Genomic DNA, 22787 nt, shown 5'->3' on the forward strand with positions numbered 1-22787 from the left:
TCAGGGTTGGGGTGGAAGAGGTCCTACCTTGTTATTGAGTGTCAAAAATGTGACAGGAGCTCTTTCTTTCTCCTTCTATAGATTCTTTACAGACTAAAAGAAAAGTTTCAGCTTTCTTTGAGACAAGATAAGGAGAAAAATCAGGAGATCCACCTATCGCCCCTCGCGTTACAGCCAACACAGTCTGAGGCAAAGACAGTCAACAGCATGGTCCAGCCTGAGCAGATGCCAAAGGTACTGAGTGTGGTCGTGGACCCTCAAGGTCGATACACTCCTGAGATCAAAGCCACCACCGCTGTGTGCCCGTCCCCTTTCAAAATGAAACCCATAGGACTTCAAGAGAGGTGAGAGCCCTTTCTCTATCCCTCACATGCTGTGTGTGTGGTTTTGTTTTTTGTTTTTTTAAGAGTATTCACCAACTAAAAAGGAGAGAACTAGAGGTGATTAACATATTAGGTAGAATTGCTCACCGCCATATGGACCCCAAGAGGAAATAGTCTTTCTTGTCTCCCAAAGAATCTGGCTGTTACATAAAATCTTTTAGTGACATCTGATTTTGTTAAACTGGTATAGACCCAAGCGAAGGTCATCTTTGACACAGGACAGTGTCTATAATCATTTATTGAGGGCCTTTGGAGGGCCACTGACCTATCCTGTAATTGTCATCAAAACTCTGGTGGACAGGACTGCCCATGTCCCCCCAAAGCCTGCATTATTTGGAGTAAGGCAGAAGGAGCTTACGTCACGAATTCACTTTTTATAAAGTTGTCCTGTGCTTCCTCTGAGAAAAACCAACATTATCTCAAGATTTGTAACATTCTTTTAGTTGCTTTACCTGTCTTGGTGATGTTCTTATATTGTTCATTTTTCATTTAAAGCGAATATAATGTGTGAAAGGTAGTGTGCTGAATTCATAAATGAGTGACTTAATCCTTTATTTCCCCAACATGTAAGGTAAAGCTTTCCCATGGCATTTCTTAAAATAAGAAGATTCGTGGCTATATTTAAAATATGAGTTATATTATATTCAACACTGCACATCAGAGTAGAAGAGGAACTAAAAATTTTCAAGATACATTTCCAGGTTCATTCTCTTTTTATTTTCCTGTATCTCCATTTTCTATCTCTCTATGTTTTGTTGCCTTCGGTTTCTAGATCATCTGTATAAACTTGATTATATTTTCCATCACACACACACACACACACACACACACACACACACACACGCGTACCCCACATCCCTTCGGAAAAAAATAGTCTGTGGCTTTAAGAGCAGCAGAAGACCAAGCTGGTCACTCACATTTCTTTGAAAGTATTGTCAAAGAACCATGACCGAGTTGAAGAAGAGGATTGGCTGCAGAGAGCAACCCTGTCCTTAAAAGGAAAACACCTCGGTTTCACAACAGAAGGAAAATGAAGAGTGGTCAAGGCGTTCTTTCTCCTCCTCCCCAAGATATGTGATGATTTCCTAGTGGAGCCAGGTGCCACTCCCTTGCCTGAATACTACTAAATTGGCTTCCGGGTGGCAGCATGGAAAGGCACACAAGATGGAACTTTTTCCCTGAAGCTAATTGGGAGTCAGGAGAACTGGAGTTGAGACCCAGCCCTGCCATTTCTGGGTTGAGTGGCTTCATGTGCCATTCACCTGTCTGGGCCTTGCTTTCTTCTTTGGCAAATATGAAGGGGTTAAACTTGACTTCTTCACGTCCTTCCGGTTCTTTTACTCTTCTTACCCAGACGGGTGTAAGGCATTTATATTTTCTTCTAAGAGAAGCCTTGAAGCAGGCATCTGAGCACCGGTGGTGTACCAAGGGCAAGGTGTCAGGAAAGATCTGCTCAGATGCAGGCATTAAGGGGTCATTTTTATAGATGATTTAAAGTGATAATAAAACTGACTAAAAGTCAGACTAATTTTTATTATCGTCATGAATCACCAATTCTGAGCAAGGTCATTGATGAAATCCTCCAGGGAGTACCTGTTCCCAGCATCCTGCCCTTTGTCAGCCACTGCTGGGCATGTTAGAATTTCAAGGAGCATAAGGTTAAATATCCATTTATTCCCTTTAAGTGAAATTAATGTTTGATAAGGGAGAGTACCGGCATGGTGTCTTACTCATCTCTGTGGTCCAGGTGGAGGATTTTAGCAGAGCAAGTGTGCAATCCGTAATTAAACGGATTCCCTGCCCCCAGTCTACAAACTCCGCTGCATCCCCACCATCGCCCCCTACTTCCTTCCCACATCAAGCAGGAGGAAGCTACTCTGTCCCCAGAAGCTCCAGGTCATGTCCTCCCCCTCCCAATCATCATAGCATGTCCTCCTCCATTTTCAACTGTACCCTCTTTGCTAAAGCTACCCCCCAGCACAGAAACAGGTTCTCTTTTGTATCAAACAAACTCCCTTAACACAAGTCCTCCTCTGGTTCTCGTCTTGCCCAGATGTGCCTTAAACGAGCAGAGTATGTCTGTTGCCTTACTGGTCTCCACACGCCCACCCTCGCCGTTTCTCCCACACGTGCCAAGCACGTCAGTGGGCTGACCGCAAAGCACGTCTCATTTTTACATCTAGCACTTCTGTTGTAAACTCTCTTCCTTTGGCCTCCAAGACATTATTTTTGGGATACGTGGGTAGCTACCTTTAGGCTCCCAGGCAGACTCGTTTCTCCCCATAACTTCAGAGTGTCATCAAAGAGGTAGACTGAGCTGGAGGTACTTCTTCAGGTGCCGGTCGTGTTAAAGGTTGTAAAAGGAGAAGTGGTCGTGGTTGGATTACCCAGCAAGGAGAGAAGAGCTGTAGGGTGCAGCGTGGAGTAAGGACTAGGAGAAGAATATAGAGTGTGAAATTCAAGCCTCACTTTCTCCTGGAAGCCATTCCAAGCTTCCTCTACCTCCTCCCCCTTCTTTCTCTAGTCCGCCTTGCTGATACTGGTTCGGTTCTCTCCTCTGTTCCCCTCTGCTCTGGTCCCGTTACTCTACGTGCATACAGCATTTAGACTTCTCAGGTGCAGGTGAAGTTTTCATTTAGTAATGTCTTATTCCCTACACTCTAAGCTTCTTGAGGACACATACATAATTTAATTGTCTCTTTGTGTCTTACATATAGAACATAATTCCTGAGAAGCAAGAGCTTCTGGAAGTAAATGCTTGAATGAATGAATGAATGAATGAATGAATGAATGAATGAATGAATGAATGTTATAATGAATAATTCTCAGGTCACCTTCCAGTAGTAGTAGGGAAACACTTTGCTATTCCATCATCCCTTCCTCATCTATTCTCACCCCATTTTCTACCATAAGTCCCTGCCAAGACAATGTAGTGACTAGTTTCAAGAATAATAAAATATGAAGGATGTATAGTGATCCATGGAGTTAGAAAACTTTTATGAGAGTTTTAAGCCTTAAAACTTAATTTATGCTTATATAGCTTTAAAATAGCTTTGTGTTTTACAGCCCTCCATCTCCTGATGCTGGACTAGAATGTTAATCCTCTGTTCACTGCATGACAGTCTGGTCATTAAAATCACCATGAGCCCTGGCCGGTTTGGCTCAGCGGTTAGAGCGTTGGCCTGTGGTCCAGAGAGACCCGGGTTCGGTTCCCACTAAGGGGGCAGCGCGTACCTCGGTTGTAGTTCGTCCTTGGCCCCGGTTGGGGTCATGCACGTGGCAATCAATCGATGTGTCCCTCTCACGTCGATGTGTTTCTCTCTCTCTCTCCCTCTCTCTCTCTCTCTCTCTCCTCTTTCCCTCCCACTCTATCTGAACAAAAATTGAAAAAAATGTCCTTGGGCAAGGATGAAAAAAAAAATCACCATGAGACTATAAAGGCTGCACGTTGAGTCACTTGTCTCAAAGCCTTTGGGTCATACACCTCTCATTCCTGATGGGATCTGTTACTCTAACATTATTAATAAGTAGATATAGCCCTGGCTGGTTTGGCTCAGCGGTTAGAGCATCAGCCTGCGGACCAAAGAATCCCAGGTTCCATTCTGGCCAAGGGCACGTACCTTGGTTGTAGTTCATCCCTGGCCCCGGTCGGGGTCATGCGGGTGGCAATCAATTGATGTGTCCCTCTCACATCGATGTTTCTCTTTCTCTCTCTCTCCTACTTTGTCTGAAGATAAATGTAAAAATATCCTTGGGTGAGGATTAAAAAAATGATCAGTAGATATAATTTTAAATTAAAAATAAATAAAATATATGTGTATGCTTAACTAGTACAAAGTATAGATCCTGAAAATTATGAAGATTAAAGAATCATAAGGTGAGAGACATAGTTGTTTCCTCTTTATTTCCTCCCTAGTTCCATCTCGTCACCAAATCATATTGATTCTGGATTTTCTCATTATTGATTCTCTCTTTTCATAACCATTACCCTGGACCAAGATCTCATTATTTCATATTTGAATTGTCGTATTGTATGATTATAAAAATGATATCAAGATGAATATGTGTTTTATATTACAGAGTTAGTTAATGAATTAATTTATATTACAGAGTTAGTTAATTAAATATATTATAAACAAACCTCCATAAGAACAGTCTAATAAACTACACAGCTGAGCTTCTGTGCTAATATGACTTCACATATTCACTAAATGAATTATTCAACAGGTCACTTAAGTCCTTAGTTTTCCCAAACTACAAAATAAGTATCATAATATGTGTTGTACCTTTTTAGAAAGCATACCATAAAATCAATAATCAATGTAAAATGGCACTGTGCCTTTGAGGAGGAAAATGCAATCTAGTATTCTTCTGGGTTTTGTTCTGTGATCATATTCCTAGGTCAGTTATATTTTTGAGCTCAGGAAAGTTTTTTTCTTTGTTTGTTTGTTTTTACTGAATTGATACAGTTGAACCTGCCATTTGAAATCATAAATATTATTTAACTGTCAAATGACTTATAATTTGTCTTATCCTATCTAGAAATATACATGTATAAATTGACCACCTAGTGTGCTTTAACACCTCTCAGTATCAAGTTAATTCTGTCCTCGTGGAAGGAATGAACTCACCCCCCACGGTGGGTCCGTGAACTGGGCGGTGAATCCAGATGCCTGTGCACAGCTCGGAGCCTGTTGGTCCGCCTGTGATGAGGAGAAGGGCCTGTACCGTGCACAGCGCGAGGCCGTACTCGCCCCGATCCCTCTTCTTTGTTCCACCCTGTCCTCGCTTGTCTCTCAAGGACACAAGACAAGCCAGGTCCCAGATGCCCAGTACACCGAGGTCACACTGAGACCCCAGAACGGCACATTTCCGTCAGTGGGAAGACGCCTCAGCAGGATCCTGCCCATTTCCCCTTAGGCCACTGCGTGGTGAATGCCCAGCCGAAATGGGAAGGAAACCAGCAGGCAGGCAGATTCGCGTTATTTCCTGATCCTTCTCATTCGATTTTTATCAGAAGTAAAAGGTGAGCAAGGACAGAGAGACAGTCCGTCGGGACATGGCTCTCACTCCTGGCGGGCTCCTCGGGGACCGTGAGCAGCCAGCAGGAAGGTGGCATTAACGGGGAGATGTCTTCCTGGCACAGCGAGGCCGCTGCAGGCCCCAGGGATGCTGATGCCCAAGAAACAGACATTCTCCAGCTTCTCAAGCCGTACTATACAGTACGTCTATTTTGGTATCTATCCACAAATCCCATGCAAATGACGCTGTCAGCCCCCGGGGACGTGATTTGAAAGGTTTTCTTAGGGGTTGCAGCCTGGCTGAGCCGGGAGATCCCCTCAGAGCAGGTAGAAGCCATGAAAAGTCAGTCACCAAGAAAACGTTGAGTATTCTGCGCCCAGACGCAAAGCCTTTGCTTACCGTCATTTCCTCCGGGCCAGGCGGATGTCCTGACCCTGCCTCCTGCTCTCCCCAGCAGAGAAACATTGCCATGCTTAAAAATCTGAACCTAGAGGGGACTTATTTGTTCCTCACTGATCTCCCTTTGGGAGACATAGGACAAGGAAAGAATCCAGAATGGATACAACTGACTATCTGGGTACAAAGTCTACAGAAATACTCTGGACTCTGTATTCATGAAATAAACCCATCAATGAACGTGGATCCCAGTTCCCTCATTTCTCTGTCAAGTAAAACTGAGACCCAGAATCTTCTCTCTCGGGTCTCGGGAGAGATTCCCTCACACCTCAGCCTGAGACAAGGATTCTTTGTCCAAGTGGCTTCTCGAGAGGGTGCTCTCAGGAGAAGCCCGGAGGAAAGGGGGGGGGGGGGGGCAGAACAGAGAAGCCAAGCAAAGCGGTGGTTTCAGCTGATGTCTGGGCGCAGCCTGGCCGCACGCGGTGACCTGCGGCCTGAGTGACCTCATGAACTGTTCCGCCCTAAGGCAGGCAGACTGGGCCTCTGACCCCCAGATCAGTCAGCCACTGACCCCAGGCCGTCCTGGGGACCATGGAGGCATAACTGGGCATCTCTGGACGAGACCACGCCCATCAGCGGAGGGTGATTCTCGGGAGAAGCGGCAGCTGTGTGCCATTCCCAGCCAGTGCTGCCAGCATGGGGGAGGGGGAGACATGGGCACCATCTGGCAAAGGCGATCTGGGCAGGACACCAACAGCATCACTTGCCAAAGATTACAGCATGAGCTGCAGCAGAGCTAAGTTTATACTCCAGTTTTCCTCGATCGGTTTTTTCAATTGGAGTTTACACCCGCTATTATTTGCATTAGTGTCAGGTGTACAGCATAGTGGTTAGACAACCATATGCTTTACAAAGTGTCCCCCTGATATTTCCAGTATCCACCTGGCCCCTTCCAGAGCTAGTACAGTGTTATTGACTATATTCCCTGTGCTGTACTTTCTCTCTCGCTGACTTTTCCGTAACTACTGGTCTGCGCTTCTAAATCTCTTCCCCTTCCTCCCTGATCTTTCCAGGCCTCCTACCTTGTAGCCTCCTTCAAATAAACACCATTTGTTCTAATGGAACCTATCACCCTGAGCACAGTCTATCAGCCATGACTCCGTTTCTCTGCCTGACCATATGGGGATCATATAGATAACAATCTTTTAGAAGTCCATCCTAACTTAACATCAGTAAAAATAACAACGCCATTAAGATTGTTGGCCCTTTACCTCATGTCATCCTCACAGGGAACATTCTTATCCTCCTTACAGAGAGGGGACAAATGCTCCAAGAGGCCACGGTCCTGCCCAAGTAACCGAATAAGAAGTCACTGGGAGGTTTGAGAGTGACAAATGGAATTTGCACCCAAGGAGCCTAGTTCCAAAGGCTGTACTGCTAACAAGAACTGTCTGGGGGGAGGGGAGCCCCTGCATTCCATATTCTGTGGGAAATAAGTAAAAATAGATTCCAAATCAGTGTCTTTAATAAGTATACGTATCACAGAGGGTCACACTGTTACTCGTCTTAGCAAAGTCCATGCTTGTCTTTCAAGATGCTTTTCAGATTCTAATCAAGTAAAATTCGGTTTTGTGCAGTAGATCCCACACACTCGTGGCAGATTGCCAATACACTGCCAATCTAGAAGCTCGTCGTCAGTCTCGGGTTCTCCTCCATCAGCAGGTCCCTGTTCTAGAGGCCCCGTGACAACCCAACATAGAGGACCAAGGTGATGGCGAACGGGGGTCTAGAAAAGAAGCCAAAGTGAGGGGGAGACATGAGGCAGTCATCCAGAAAAGTCAAGCTGGAAACTGTTCTCAGGGGGTTGGAAGGGAGGGCTCCATGTTCTGCAGACTGTCTAGGTAATAGCAGAGCTCATTTCAATATGTGTATGGTGGGCAGTGGACATGGGGGGCCCATGTTTGTGCCCCTGCACCAGGCTACTGCCCGTGCAGTGGGAAGAGAAGGACAAATAACAGAAGCTGACAGACCGATCACTAACCTACCCACGCCAACCACGGTGCTGACGTATGATCTCATGCACTCCTCACACAGCCTGGAGGCAGGCGTTATTTGTGTGCCCTTCTTGCAGGGGAGCTAGCAGAGACGCAGAGCGTGGAGAACACGCTCAGTGCCACAGAGGGATAAAGGTCGAGTTAGAGATTCAAATCTGGACGGTCTGGCCACAAAATCTGCCCATGACCGCTATGTGCTACTTCCTCCTCGACGATACAGATGATAAAACTCTTAAGCTTCTCTCATTGTTATGACTGTATTTTTGTTAAATACTTTTACGAGGATGTGCAGAGTTGGGGAGGCTTTGGAAACACGCACAAGCCCTCCGTCAACGGTGATCACTAAACTGTTTCTCTCTTTATTGGTAGGAGACACAATTGCCTTTTTATGTAGGTGGGTTGGAGTTCCAAAGGGTTAGAAAAGAACTTTAAAGGATCCCTTATCAAAAACGACACAGATTAAGAAAATAGAGGCAAAAATTTGAAATCTGCCTGAAAATTAATGACAAGGCATGAGACACAAGGTAACGGTGGAAAATGAAAGAAATGATGGTGGATACAACCCAAGGAGCAAAGCACAGATGCCAAAATATATTTCTAAGGAACTGAGGGTAGAGTTCTTCCTAAAAAGGGAACAACTGGCCATCACTTACTGGCAATGCTGACCTGGTTTCTCCCCAAGCTGAAGTGCCAGGACCCCTGTGGCTGATTGAGTCCCAAGCCTGCAGACCCAGAAGCGGCTCTGACAGTACTCTCCCATCTTCCTTTTTCTCCACTGTGGCCCCTGGCAGAACAGCAGAAGTCCCACTGGGTCCTCTTACTGGAGCCTCCCAACAGACCACCCATCACTCGGGCTGCCGCATCCTGAGAGTCAGGCAGAAGGGGCTTCTCGGCAGCCCATGCTTCGACATTCATTAACTTGAACCCCATCCCGGACACTGGCATCCAGCTTTTTGAGGTGGCCTCCATTTCCACTCACACCATGGGGGGCAAAACCCAGTGACCCTCTTGAACTCTCACACCATTCTTAGAGTGTGACCTGTTTTTAGAGACCATCATGCTTGCTTCCCCCAGCTGCACAACACTGGGGTTTCTGTAAAGCTCTCCTGTCCCGACCCTAAACAGGAGGTGGTTGTGGTATCATTGTAGAGGTTTGTGTTTGCCGATTCCTCTACCCATGAGCTTCTCCGTGAAGAGCACTAAATGCTGCGTTTTCTAAAATGATATTTCAAGTCTTAGCGAGGGGACCATGTTCCAGATCTTGTTGTACGAGTTGACAGAATTAGGTGAAGCGGCCTTTTTTGTAGAAGCATTTTAATCAGGGCAGGCTCAGACAATTCCCAGAGTACACTTTGCTTCCTTTCTGAGAGAGAGCAGCTCGCAATTGTAGCTCCCTGTCAGGAGACTTCACCTGGCAGGCAGAGCCACTTACCTTTGTAGTTACTTGAAACGTGTCATAAAATACAGCTCAGGGTCCCACTATGATTTTATGAGCTCCCTGATCATGGTTCTTCTATGACGTGAGGCATCGCTCTGTTGTCATCAGATTTCCCCAATTATTGATACGTGACCTCTATGGCAAAACAGTGCAAAATCACAGATCACCCACGGCAGGTGACTTCAGCAAAATTATTGTTTTTGACTTGATGGGTTTGTTTGTTGTTGTTTTACCTGTAAGTCTGCTATCAGTGTTGAAGAGTCATTTCCATTTAGCAATGCTAAATGATTCTCTGGGTGTGATGTGAACAAGGGGAAGGGCTCTGTTTTCAGCTACGTCTGAGCCAGCCTGGATGAACCCTGATTATATGTGGAAATAGTGCCCTCTAGTGGACAACTGCATGTTGCAGCAGTTAGTAGCTAGTGCCATCTCGGGAAAAGATAAAAAGAAGCAGGATCTTGTTTTTGTAAAAGAAAAAAAAAATCCATAATGACTTCAATATCCTCTCAGGCAAGTGAGGTATAATCTCTTTTGGCAGATGCTTTAGAAAAGGTCTCGGAGTAGTGATGAAAGAGTTGTAAAGAAATCGCAAATAGGAGTGAACCCTTTCAAATATGATGTGCTTTCTTAACAATGCTTAAGCATCCAGCCATTTTCATTTCTCATTTCGTCCACAAGCAATTTTAAGGACAGTGTGTCAAATGAAATTATTATTGCCTAATATGTCTTATCATATATAAATCCTTTTATTTAGGAGCCAATTTTTTTTCGAGATCAGAGATTTAAATACCAGCCTCAATAATTCTTCCCTTTCCAGGCCCACTCATCCTGCCTGACTCTTTTTTTATTTCCTCCTCTTCCTTCTTGATTCTTATTCCCCAACATTGTAGTGTCTGAAGCACAATCCCTGATACGTCTTATAAATATTTGTTAAATCTCTACATGAAAAAAAGGAACCAGTTCTTCAAATTAAGTCGATTTTATGGAAAGAAATACTTTTAAAACACACACACACACAGATCTCCGTCATCTCCCCATTGCCTTGCAGACAGAATCTCCATGTGCGCAGGGTGTCTGGCCCCTTTGGGCAGCACGAGGGGCCTCCTTGAACCACAATCTCCTCGCACGTCCTCTGACCATGGGGCGTGAAGGGGAGTTTAGCAAAACCTCATTCCCCTGCTCCGAGTGTGATCTCCTGAATGATTAGTTATGTTTTATTTGTTGCTGAATTTGGAGTCCAAAGTTAGTATTTTATTACTAAATTCATATTCAGAATATCCTCCTGATAGAATCCTTATTCTACCTAAGGAGTCTGAGAAACAAACCGGAACTTTAAACCCACTTTAATCAATAATGTGAGTGAACATGATTAAGGAGTAAAGGACCTATGAGAATGAACACGTTCAAAGCGGGGCGAAGACCTACTGTAGTCTGAAGGCATGAGTACAATCTGACCATGGATTCTTAAGGATGTGAGTCCATTAGGGACACTCCACACTGAGCAAAGATCAGTTGCTGTTTCTATTCAGCCGTCTTTCTCTTTGCCCAGGCAGCTTTTCCAAATCTGCACTGCTCTCCATGAATGTTCTTCCCCATCCTATCCACAGAACAGATAAAGACCCCCAGGAATAAATACCTCTCCTTCCCTTCCCTGACCCCATGAACACTTGGTCTCTTCTCTCTCTCTCTCTCTCTCTCTCTCTCTCTCTCTCTCTCTCTCACACACACACACACACACACACACAATCACCTAGGAGCTCATTCATCTTTGTTCCTTTACACCCTCATCCACACATGTGGCGGGAGTTCTTTAACTCTTAGCTAACTAGTACAGAGTACACCTTATTCATCAGCGTTAGCCTCTCATCTGTTTCAACTCTGAAATTTCCATCTAGTTCTAGAAAGCCCCAGGACAGGGAAAACATCTCACTTGCCATTTCATTCCTGAATACTGAATTTCTCCAGCCTCTTTATGTGCCCGATGAAGTATTTCAGTCTATGTCCTGCCTGTTCCTGTTCAATGTGTAAGTCTTGTAAAATTAAAGAGATTCTGTCCCAAACCTATTACAGAACAAATATGCATCAGGACAAGAAAAGTCATGCAGCAGAATGATTCCATGCTTATAAAATAATGGCTTAGAAATCTAGACAGAGCTTTCAGACATCAAGATCGCAAATTTTTTGCCGAGAGGCAAGATTTCTTCCTCTTTGAACATTTTGCGGACATACGTATGGGGCGTCTGCCCCTATCCTTCTCTTCACTTTCCTAGTGGGCTTTTTAAAAATTTAGCCTTTTAAAAATGTGATCATGAAAGTTCTGCAGAGGAAAGAGTCTTCCAGCTAACATCTTGATCCAGGTGATCTTTATAACCTTGGCTGTGGTCCTGGCTTAATTTGTCTCACTACTTTGAGGAAGACAGTTGACTTCACTTTCTAAACCAGGCTTTAAAGTATATCCCAACCTTACAGGTGTTTCATTTTCCACTCCATCCACATAATTCACGGAGCGTTGAATGTATTGAGGGCAGAAATGAATAGAAAAAAGCAAATTAATAGAAACAATTCCTATTCTGCCCAAAAGATATATAAGGGAAGGGCTCAGCTATTGGAGCAGTTCAGAGAAAAGTGAATGCATTTCTAGTTGAATGAATGAGAACCAAAGAATGCAGCAATAAAACATTGCACACATATATTCAGTATGGGGTGGTGGGGGGAGCTCATGTATTTTGTTATTTGGGCAGATTGAGTCCAAGAGTTTGGTTGATAGAGATGTTGAAAGAATGTGCGCAGAGATGTAATTAGAGTAACAGTCACCCTATTAAGTGTAAAATCCTTAAGAGCAATGAAGGACATGCTCAGTAAATAAAAGTGGTGACCCGACGATTTCAGTTTCTAATCTAAGCATGTCCTATCGCGTATGACCTGCAGGGGGAGCACGGAAACAACAGTCAGCCCTAAAGGGACCGTCTTGGCCTCTGGGACTGAAATCCTCAGCATGGCTGTATAGCCTCTGCAGTGACCCCAGGGACACCCTCCCTCATGCTCACTGGATGGTGGTGGCAGTGGTCGTGGTGGGCACGGTGCAGTCTCAAAGTAGGTGGTGACAGAACGAGGGGCTTCTTGGAAAAAGTCAAAAATACAGCATTTTAAAGTTGAGAGGAACCTTAGAGCCGTGGTTCCGCAACCTGATTTCATGTTGTACTCTGCTAGGGAGACTTTGTCACCTCTCTGGGTATGCTGCTAGGTAAAACCCAGAAAGAATTTCTAGACGGAAAGATGTTCTAGAGTCACTCCCAACATTTTAGCCTCCATAGCTCAGGGCAGAGTTGAGGAGGTACCTATAGCCATACATGTATACCTGTGATAACTATATATTGAAATATACACAAACATATATAATTTAGAACATATACATTTAAACCCACATGTTTAAATATGTGTATCTAAATGCCTATGTATATTTAAATATACTCAAATTACTATGTATTTATATTTCTATATTTAAATCACTCCTGTTTGTGAACACAGCCTGGATGGTCTTGGCCCTGGTCCCAGGCGTGGTCCTGGGACTACGGCGCTAGTGGCCGAGCCTCTGAGGAGCACAGTGGCCCCTCCCTTACTGGACACAGAGCGCTGGAACGGAAACAAGTCATCGATGGCACAGCTGAAACCTTTTTCAATGACTGTCTAAAGCTAGTTTCACTTTTGGCTTCACGGTACCCCAATACCGGTTACCTTCTCACGAAACACTGGGTTCCCAGAACTGCATATGTTACCGGAATTGTTAGGATCACAGGGTGTGGCGTTGGAAGATGCCCTCCTTAGTGTTTTACTGAAGCAGGAACTGAGACCAAGGTAACGGACTCGTTTACAAAGAGCTGTAAGTCTTACGGGGACCACCTGTCCGAACTGGGCTATTCAACCATAAATTTATAGCTGGCTTTGTGACTAGCTATAGATTATCCCACATTTTAATCGGAATTAGTGGTCTTCAACTATGCCCCACAGAGCCTTGGGAGAGATGGGCTGGTGGGTCCTGGGTCCTTCTCAGACTCCTCAATGAGCCCAGCTCTGGCTATTCTTCTGCCTATTGGCCTTGCAAGAAGGGTTTCTTTCCTTGTTTACCCAAGAGGTTCAGTTTTTAAAAGAGTTTGAAGACCATCCATGTGATTGTTTCCTCTGACAGGCTGTTTGGGATGTACCTGTCCAGATGCGTCAGAGACCTGAGGGGGAGCAGGTCAGCTTCTGGTACACGTGGCTTTCTCCTGTGGCAGCAGTTCTGTGTGGAGCCTGTCCCTTGCCCTGCTGGGAAGCACTTTTAATGAGACTCTTCTAGTTCGATTGCTCTGCAGTGAAGTGGCCGGAGCATCTTCTCCCACCTACTGTCGGCCTCGGTGTAGCTGAGACACCGTTAGTGTGTCCCAGGGCTGTTTATAGTGCATATAAATCCAAACATAATTCCTAGGAAAACTGTTGCTTACTCTCAGATACATGATCATTGGCCACTTATAAAACCTGGCTTCAGTACAAAAATGATAACTTCTTTTAGAAACATGTTTATAAATTTTTATTTTATAGTTCTTTACAGATTGACTCTGATATGTTAGGTATCATTTATGCCTAGAAGTTAATTATTCTAGTTTATTATCCTTATAACCCATTTAAAAAATTTCTGTTAATTTTTTTTTTTTTTTAGAGAGAGGGGAGAGGGAGAGAGAGAAAGAACATAGATTTGTTGTTTCACTTATTTATGCATTCATTGGTTGATTCTTGTATGTGCCCTGACTGGGGATCAAACCCACAACTTTGATGTATTAGGATGATGGCCTAACCAACTGAGCTACCTGGCCAGGGCCCTTATAACCCATTCTAAAAGTTGTATTTTACCTTACTGTTATAACTAAAGTCATTTCATTTTTAAAGCAATAGTTTTTTAATGTTCCCAGAGAAAGCAGTTGTTCAGCAAAACCCTCGGCTAGGAAGACCTTTGCATCTGAGTGTTTTAATTTTCTGAGAGAGGAGCCAGTATCATCCAATTTCTGTGACAACATGGGGTCCTTTGAAGTTTATGTAACTATTTCAAGATTTCATCTTCCGCTATCCTGCAGTCTCAGCGTTAGATATGATCAAATCTACATCAATTGATATGTGACATTTTCAATACTTGGTAGGAACGTTAACATACATATTTTTTCCACCAAAATCTCATTGTATCCTCCTACATTTCTTCTCCAACTTCTTCTCTGTATATTTCAAAACCGTGAAGAGAATAGAGAGGAGGTAATGGAAATAAGTAGGAAGGAACCCTATTATTATAATGCAGACTATCCTATGATGATAATAATAACAGTCAACATTTATAAAACACAAATGCTTCACTCGTATAACTCAGAACATTAAAAACAATCTTGCTGTTATTGTCCCAGTTTTGCAGAATAGAAAACCCTGGCCCCAGGGGGTTACGCCACCTGCTCAAGGTCACCTCACTGGCGGTGGGAGCCATGGCACTTATGTAGGTGGTCTGGCTCCAGACCCCAAGCTGTCAACCACGGAACATACGTTTCTAGGACCTTAAATTGCTACTCAAATTTGAAGCTGATTTTTGCCTTAAAATGTCCTTTTTACAGTAGGCACATGATAGTCGTTGCACTGAATTGGCTTTTTGATGAAATTTTCTTGAATTAGGTTGACTAAAATATAAGTAAACATTACACTGACTTTTAAAAAGAAAAAGAAGCGTTTCTTTTTTTTTTAATCCTCACCCGAGGACATTTTTTTTCCATTTTTTGTTCAGATAGAGTGGGAGGGAGAGAGAGAGAGAAACATTGACGTGAAAGGGACACATCGAGTGGCTGCCATCCGCACGACCAACCAGGGCCGGGGACAAACTGCAACCGAGGTCTGTGCCCTTAGTGGGAACTGAACCTGGACCCGACACTCTAACCACTGAGCCAAACCAGCCAGGGCGAGGAAGCGTTTCTTACTGGGTTTTAGTTTGGGTCTCCTGAGCAACCTCCTACAAAGTTACACTGAAAATCACCTGTCAACAGGACCATGTCTGATGTGAGTCGACGTAAGAAGCACTACCGTTTGACTGTGACTTTCCTCTGCGGGCTCAGAAGGGCACTAAGAAAGCCCTCCCTTAGCGAAGAGAGACAAACTTGCTGAGTTTGCCTCCAGTCAGGGTTTTGCTGGAGCCCTTGGAGGGTGAATCCGTGCATTTTAGAACTTCAAGAGTCTAGAAATGAAGTCATCATTTTGCTCATCTGTCTCAGAGCATTAGATATTTAACCCTTTAACATTTAAAGTTTCAGAACAGTTGGTAAGGGGAACAATACACAGATTTAAGGTTTCTTTGTCATGATTCTAAAAAACAATCACCTTATTCTGACTGCACGTCATTCTTTCCCCCCATTTGCTCTGTTCTATTAAAACCATCGGCACCGCCAGGGCATGGCCAGGGCATGGAAACCCACCCATGGGCTGTTGTTACATTTTTTCTAGTATTCAGCCCCCCAATCAGTAACTGGGGAATTTGTATTTTTTTTCACATTCCGCATTTTTGACTACAGAAACACAAGAACATAATACATTGGACAGAAAAGCCTTAGATTTCCTGACTAAAATATAGCTGCCTTTCCTAGGTTCCGTGGATAATTTTACCCCATTGTGCTTTATTTATTCTTAGTAGAACTTGCAGGGATTGTTTTCAGGATAATGTCAGGGTAATTGTTCAAAACTGAGCTATGGGCCAACCCAATGCCATTCTCCTGGGAACAGTTCGACTAAAACATACAAAAGACCTCTCTTATCAAAAATATTTCTTCTTAAACATAAAGATAAATGAGGAAAGTTTTGACATGGGATAAAAATAACAACAAAATAAATCTGTGACTGGAATGCCTATGTGATCTTGGTGCATAGTCAGATGGCAAATAAATCGTGTGTCCCGGCCTCTCTCTTCATATGTTGAAGAGGATGATAGTGAAGAATCCTTCTGTACACTGGGAAGGGGCACCCTGTACACCCTTCCTTTCTTAGGAAGATAGCATTAGCCATGAGGCAATACAAAATATTGATTAATATGAGACCTCAATGTTTCTTCAGCCTTTATTAACTGTTTTTAAATTTTTAAAGAACTATACAATAATACGTTCTTATTGCCGAAAATTTTCAAGCATATTTAAGCCAAGCCCAGACAGTGTGGCTCAGTGGTTGAGCACCGACTCATGCACCAAGCGGTCACCAGTGTGATTCCCGGTCAGGACCCATACCCAGATTGTGGGCCAGATCCCCAGTGGGGGGCATGCAGGAGGCAGCCAGTCAATGTTCTCTCTCATCGATATTTCTATCTCTATCTCCCTCTCCCTTCTTCTCTCTCTAAAAATCAATAAAGAAAAAAAGTGGGTTTTTTTTGTTTTGCTTTATGAATTTTTTTTATTTATTTTTTTGTTACAGATATTTTACCTTTTTACCCCATTGGCACCCCCACCCCCCCTCCACCCTGTCCCTGGCTTAGTTGTCCATGTCCATTGGTCATGCAGACATGCATATAAGTTCCGTGGTTTATCTCTTCCCACCCCCCAACCCCCCATCTCCTCTTCTGAGGGATGTCAGTCTGTGCCCTACTTCCATGTGTCTGTGTCTACTGTATTCCTCAGACTGTTATGTTCATTATATTCCGTATATAAGTGAGATCATGTGGTATTTGTCTTTTTCTGCTTGGCTTCTTTCACTTAGGATAATACTTTCCAGGTCCCTCCATGTCGTCTCAAAGGATAAGAGATCTTTCTTTCTTACCGCTGCATAGTACTCCATTGTGTATATGTACCACTGCTTTTTTATCCATTCGTCTACTGGTGGACACTTGGGCTGTTACCAGATCTTAGCTATTGTAAATAGTGCTGCTATGAACATGGGGGTACATATATTCTTCCTGATTGTTTTTTCAGGCTTCTTAGGGTATATTCCCAGCAGTGGGATCACTGGGTCAAATGGAAGTTCAATTTTTAATTTTTTGAGGTAGCACCATATTGTTTTCCATTGCAGCTGCACCAGTCTGCATTCCCACCAGCAGTGTATTAGAGTCCCCTTTTCTCCACACCCTCGCCAACACTTGTTGTTTGATGATTTGTTGATGGCGGCCATTCTGACAGGTATGAGGTGATACCTCATTGTTGTTTTAATTTGCATCTCTCTGATGATTAGTGATGTTGAGCATTTCTTCATATGTCTCTTGGCCATTTGTATGTCCTGTTTGGAGAGGTGTCTATTCATCTCCTCTGCCCATTTTTTAATTGGGTTCTTTGTCTTCCTTTTGTGGAGTTGTATGAGCACTCTATATATATTGGAAATTAACCCCTTATCTGATACATCATTGGCAATGATGTTCTCCCATACAGTGGGTTGCCTTTCCATTTTGATGATTGTTTCTTTTGCTGTGCAGAAGCTTTTTAGTTTGATGTAGTCCCATGTGTTCATTTTCTCCTTTATTTCTGTTGCCTTAGGTGATGTATCAGTGAAAATTCTGCTCCGTATGATGTCCGAAATTTTGCTGCCTACATTTTCTTCTAGAATTTTTATGGATTCACGGGTCACATTTAAGTCTTTTATCCATTTTGAGTTTATTTTTGTGTATGGTGTAAGTTGATGGTCTAGTTTCATTTTTTTGCATGTAGCTGTCCAATTTTCCCAACACCATTTATTAAAGAGGCTGTCTTTACTCCACTGTATGCTCTTGCCACCTTTGTCAAATATTAATTGAGCGTATTGCCTTGGGTCCATTTCTGGGTTTTCAGTTCTGTTCCACTGGTCTATATGCCTGTTCTTGTGCCAGTACCAGGCTGTTTTGGTTACAGTCGCTTTGTAGTATAACCTGATATCTGGTATTGTGATCCCACCTACTTTGTTCTTCTTTTTCAAGATTGCTGTGGCTATTCGGGGTCTTTTTTGGTTCCATATGAACTTTTGAAGTATTTGTTCTAGTTCTATGAAATATGTCGTTGGTATTTTGATAGGGATTGCATTGAATCTATAGATTGCTTTGGGTAGTATGGACATTTTAATTATGTTAATTCTTCTAATCCATGAACAGGGTATGTGCTTCCACTTTTTTATATCTTCCTCTATTTCTTTTTTCAATGACCTGTAGTTTTCTGCAAATAGGTCCCTTACTTCTTTGGTTAAGTTTATTCCTAGGTATCGTAATTTTTTTGGCGCGATGGTAAATGGGATTGTTTTTTCAATTTCTCTTTCTGTGAGTTCATCATTGATGTACAAGAATGCCGTCGATTTCTTGACGTTAATTTTGTATCCTGCTACTTTGCCAAATTCATTTATTAAGTCTAATAGATTTTTGATGGAGTCTTTAGGGTTTTCTATGTACAATATCATGTCATCTGCAAATAATGACAGTTTCACTTCCTCCTTTCCAATTTGGATCCCTTTTATTTTTTCTTCATGTCTGATTGCTGTGGCTAAGACTTCCAGTACAATGTTAAATAAGAGTGGCGAAAGTGGACATCCCTGTCTTGTTCCTGTTCTTAATGGAAAAGTTTTTAGTTTCTGTCCGTTGAGTATGATGTTGGCTGTAGGTCTTTCATATATGGCCTTTATTATGTCGAGATATGATCCCTCTATTCCTACATTGCTGAGCGTTTTTATCAGAAATGGATGCTGGATTTTGTCAAATGCTTTTTCAGCATCTATTGATATGATCATGTGGTTTTTATTCTTCATTTTGTTTATGTGGTGTATCACGTTTATTGATTTGAGAATATTGTACCAGCCTTGCATCCCTGGAATGAATCCCACTTGGTCATGGTGAATAATTTTCTTGATGTATTTCTGGATCCAATTTGCTAATATTTTGTTCAGGATTTTGGCGTCTATGTTCATCAGGGATATTGGCCTGTAGTTTTCTTTGTTTTTTTTAAATAAAGCATATTTAAGCCAAAGCAAAAACACAAAAATCATTTCGTAGTCAGTCTCACCACCAGTGCTCACTACCATTAACATGTTGTGTATGTCCATCCAGACTACATGCTCTCACCTGCACACACGCACACAGTAACTGCTGACGACAGTGACAGCTGGGGTGGCTGCAGCAGCAGACAGGCACCAGCAGGTCCAACTGCAGCAGCAGAAGTGGGAGCGCCATGGCCAGTCAGACGCCATAACGAGAGCGTTCACGACCCCACCAGACATCACCGCAGAAACAGCTGCAGGCCCTGTGGCAGCTGCACTGAACGTGTCTTGATAGCAACAGAGGCAGCAGTAGCTGCAATCGTGTTCATATGCCTGTTATGTAGCGTTTATTATGTGCCAAGGACTGTTCTCAGCGTTTTACATGTATTATCTCAATTAATCCTCCCGACAAGCTAATGAAGTAAGTGTACCAGTTGCACCCCCATATGACAGATAAGAAAACTGGTGAATAGTCAGGTTAAGTAACTTGCCCAAGATCACGCAGTCTTAAGGGGCAGAACCTGAATTTGGACCCCAGGCTGTCTGGTTCCTTAACCCACTCTTAACCACTGCACTGGTAGTAACAGAAGTTGCATGAATTCCAAAATGCAGTATGAGGAGTGTTTTACAATTTATATGTACTTATATAATGAATGAATGAGTTGTGGGAGGGATTCTGAAATTGGAAGAACAGAATAAAAAGATATGAAGTAACTTTTTTATTTAAATCTCATAAATAAAATAATCATTTACAACTTTCAACTTAACTGTCTTTCAAAGTATATTTTGCAAACGTTTTGCTCCCTTATTTTATTATTTTTCAACTGCTGCTAGCTCTTTGTATGCTTGTCTAACTTCTGTGAATTCTTAGAAAATAAAGGGACAGTTAACCATGCTGCTCAGTTTGTCACAGTCCTCAATTCATGGATGTGCCTCCATGTATTCCTATGCTTCATAAGTATTTCTGACTGAATGAAGCAATGAGAAATAAGATTTCAGAACCCACACCGACAGCCGAGTTGTGTTGCCTCTAACACATACCACTGCAGTAAGAATGCCATTTAACGCTGATGACATCAGCAGCTAAGGGGATAAGGAAAAAACTGAAAAACAGACAACACCAAGAAAACGGTAAATGTTGCTGATGCTTTGGTTCCATTGTAGTTCTGTTGTGTCTTCTGTAATTCCACATTTTGAAAGTTTAAGTTACAATTTATATTTGTCATATTTAATCTGCATGGACAGTTGGGACTGTCCCTTATACAAAAAGATTCTGCCTCTAGAAAGCTATACTTCAAGACAGTGTAAAGACCAAGACAAAAAAATCACTCCAATGCTTTGATAAAATTTTACCCTTTGAATGATGAAAAATATTAAATCTTGGCACCATATATGACCCCCAAAACGTGAGTTTAAACTTCTGTGTTCTTTTCAATGATTTGAGACTGCTAGAAATGGAAAAATTATAAGTAAATATACTTTAAATATAAAATAACTTAGAAGGGGAAAAGAATGTCCTCAAAAGTTATCTTAGAACTTTTCTGCTCAGGGTTTCAAGCTGAAGTTCGGGTGATTTGATCTGATTTCCAAGCCTCTTATCTGTAGTTTATTCTTGTTACTGCAGTTGCTACTGGTTTTTAACTTGTACACAGGAAACCAGTGCCAATCACTTTTGTTCCCAAGGTGACAGGAAACCCTGGTTGGTCAGATGTTGATTGTGCTTGCTGTTCATGCTCCACCCATCGTATTTTCTTCCCTTTTGGCTGAACTTAAGACAAATTAATCAGTAGTCGACATCTGGCAGACAGTTTTCGTGTCTTCTCAGTGATTTGTTGACCTGCGCAGTTAAAAAGTAAAAACCCAGTGCCTAAAACTCGTAGGCACTCGATAGAAATGCTGCCCGGACTCTTTTGTAAGGACTTGAGTGGCAGGCCTATGCTTTGGCTTTTCCATTGAAAATGTTGATTAAATATTTCACCTTCTTTACGATGGAGAGTGGCTTACCTCACCCTATTGTAAATTCCAGATATGAAATGTGTAGCAGGGGCCAGGGAAGCATCCAGAGAATGTTAAGCTCTTTAACAGGTCTCTGCTGGGCGTGGTGAATCTTTAGCCACCTGCAGATTTTCCTCACAGTAAGTCCTATTCCACACAAACAGGTCCCTTATCACTGAACACTCTGAAAGCAAATATCGGTACCCAGAACAGGACCAACATGATAACTCCCAATGAAAAGCTAAGCATCAAAGCAAGCCAGATGACCTCTCTCCCTGGAAGCCAAGCTTCTTTCATGGTTTATGACTCTCTCGAAAGAAAAATGACCAACTGTCTACTAGCCTTGTGAACTGTTTTCAGAAACCATCAGTTTTAAAGACAGCGGGACTGAAATGTATGCCTGACTCGAGCCGACCTAGTGTTAGCAGAGACCAGGAGACATCTCTAAGAAGTGTTTTTGTTTTTGTTTTTGTTTTTTCTGTATAGGGCGACAGAGGGAGGTAGCAATGCAGGAAGGTGAGATTATGATAAACCTAAAAAGGGCAGGTATGTTGGACCGGATAGGCTTTTCCTGTTCCTCAATGTCTTGTGTTCTTACACAGGAAGAGCATTCTTACTCACCGAAGCATCTGCAAGCCCTGGGCACCAGACCCGAAAGCACCCTGGTTTGGTGCTAGGACAGCAGGAAAGAAGTGGGTGGAGAGGAAGCGCCCGTGGCGGGCCCAGAACTAGGGCAAATTTCCCAAAAGATACAGGAGTGTCGAGCCATTTATTCATCCACCTCTCCTTCATTTTGAGAACAAACTCCGATCGTTTGTTCTTTTAAAATATTTTCCACACCCAAATTTGCAGACATTGAAAACCGTGGTGGACTCCGGCCATGAGTCCCCACAGAACCGGTCAGCGTGCTCACCGAGTTTGCGGCCCTTGCTGCCCCGTGGGTCCTGAGTCATCCAGCTGCCCTCCCACAGATGTCTTTCCTAGATGTATCAGCAGGGGGGCTTTGCATCCACTTGTTTATTGTTTTCACTAAAGTACCTTCCATGGAAGGGCTAGATCTGTGAAATAAAGATTAAATGCTAGAAAAAGTTTGTAATGTTTTGAATCCTAACCATTATGCAGAGCTATAATTCCCAGTTTTACCAATAGCCAAGGTGCAGAAAAGCCCAAGATGCTAAATAGTATTTTTAAGCAGTTAGGGAGACTGGGCACTTGCCAAGGCCCTATAAGAAATCTGGTAGTAAACCTAAATAGACTCCAATGGCAAACCTAAAATGCATTTGAAAGGCATTTAATATCCCCCCCCCACCCCCTTCATTTTAGTGCCCCTTTTGATTTGCATGACAATGTCTGGACGGGAGCAATTCTCTGTATGCCTGCCCTTCTTCCCCCTGCAGCCCCACCCCCCACCCCCAGTGGGCAGGAGTGCGCCCCAGGCGGGGGCTGCCAGTTGTTATTAGATGGCAGTGGGTGTCCTTCTGTGGCGCTATCTGGGACAGATGAGTGTCTATCCCACTGTGATGTTGACCGAAT

At 43.1% G+C, this 22787-nt stretch overlaps 1 protein-coding gene across 1 annotated transcript in view; it reads left to right on the forward strand.

Moving 5' to 3' along the window:
• The window catches only part of PTPRR (protein tyrosine phosphatase receptor type R), a 227553-nt gene that overhangs the window by 136947 nt on the left and 67819 nt on the right, over window positions 1-22787 (forward strand). Inside the window, exon 5 of the mRNA XM_036251020.1 lies at window positions 82-344. Coding sequence (XP_036106913.1) covers window positions 82-344 — 263 coding nt within the window. The remainder of the gene's footprint in view (window positions 1-81; window positions 345-22787) is intronic.

Source organism: Molossus molossus, unplaced genomic scaffold, assembly GCF_014108415.1.
Source record: "Molossus molossus isolate mMolMol1 unplaced genomic scaffold, mMolMol1.p scaffold_m16_p_10, whole genome shotgun sequence".
NCBI lineage: Eukaryota > Metazoa > Chordata > Mammalia > Chiroptera > Molossidae > Molossus > Molossus molossus.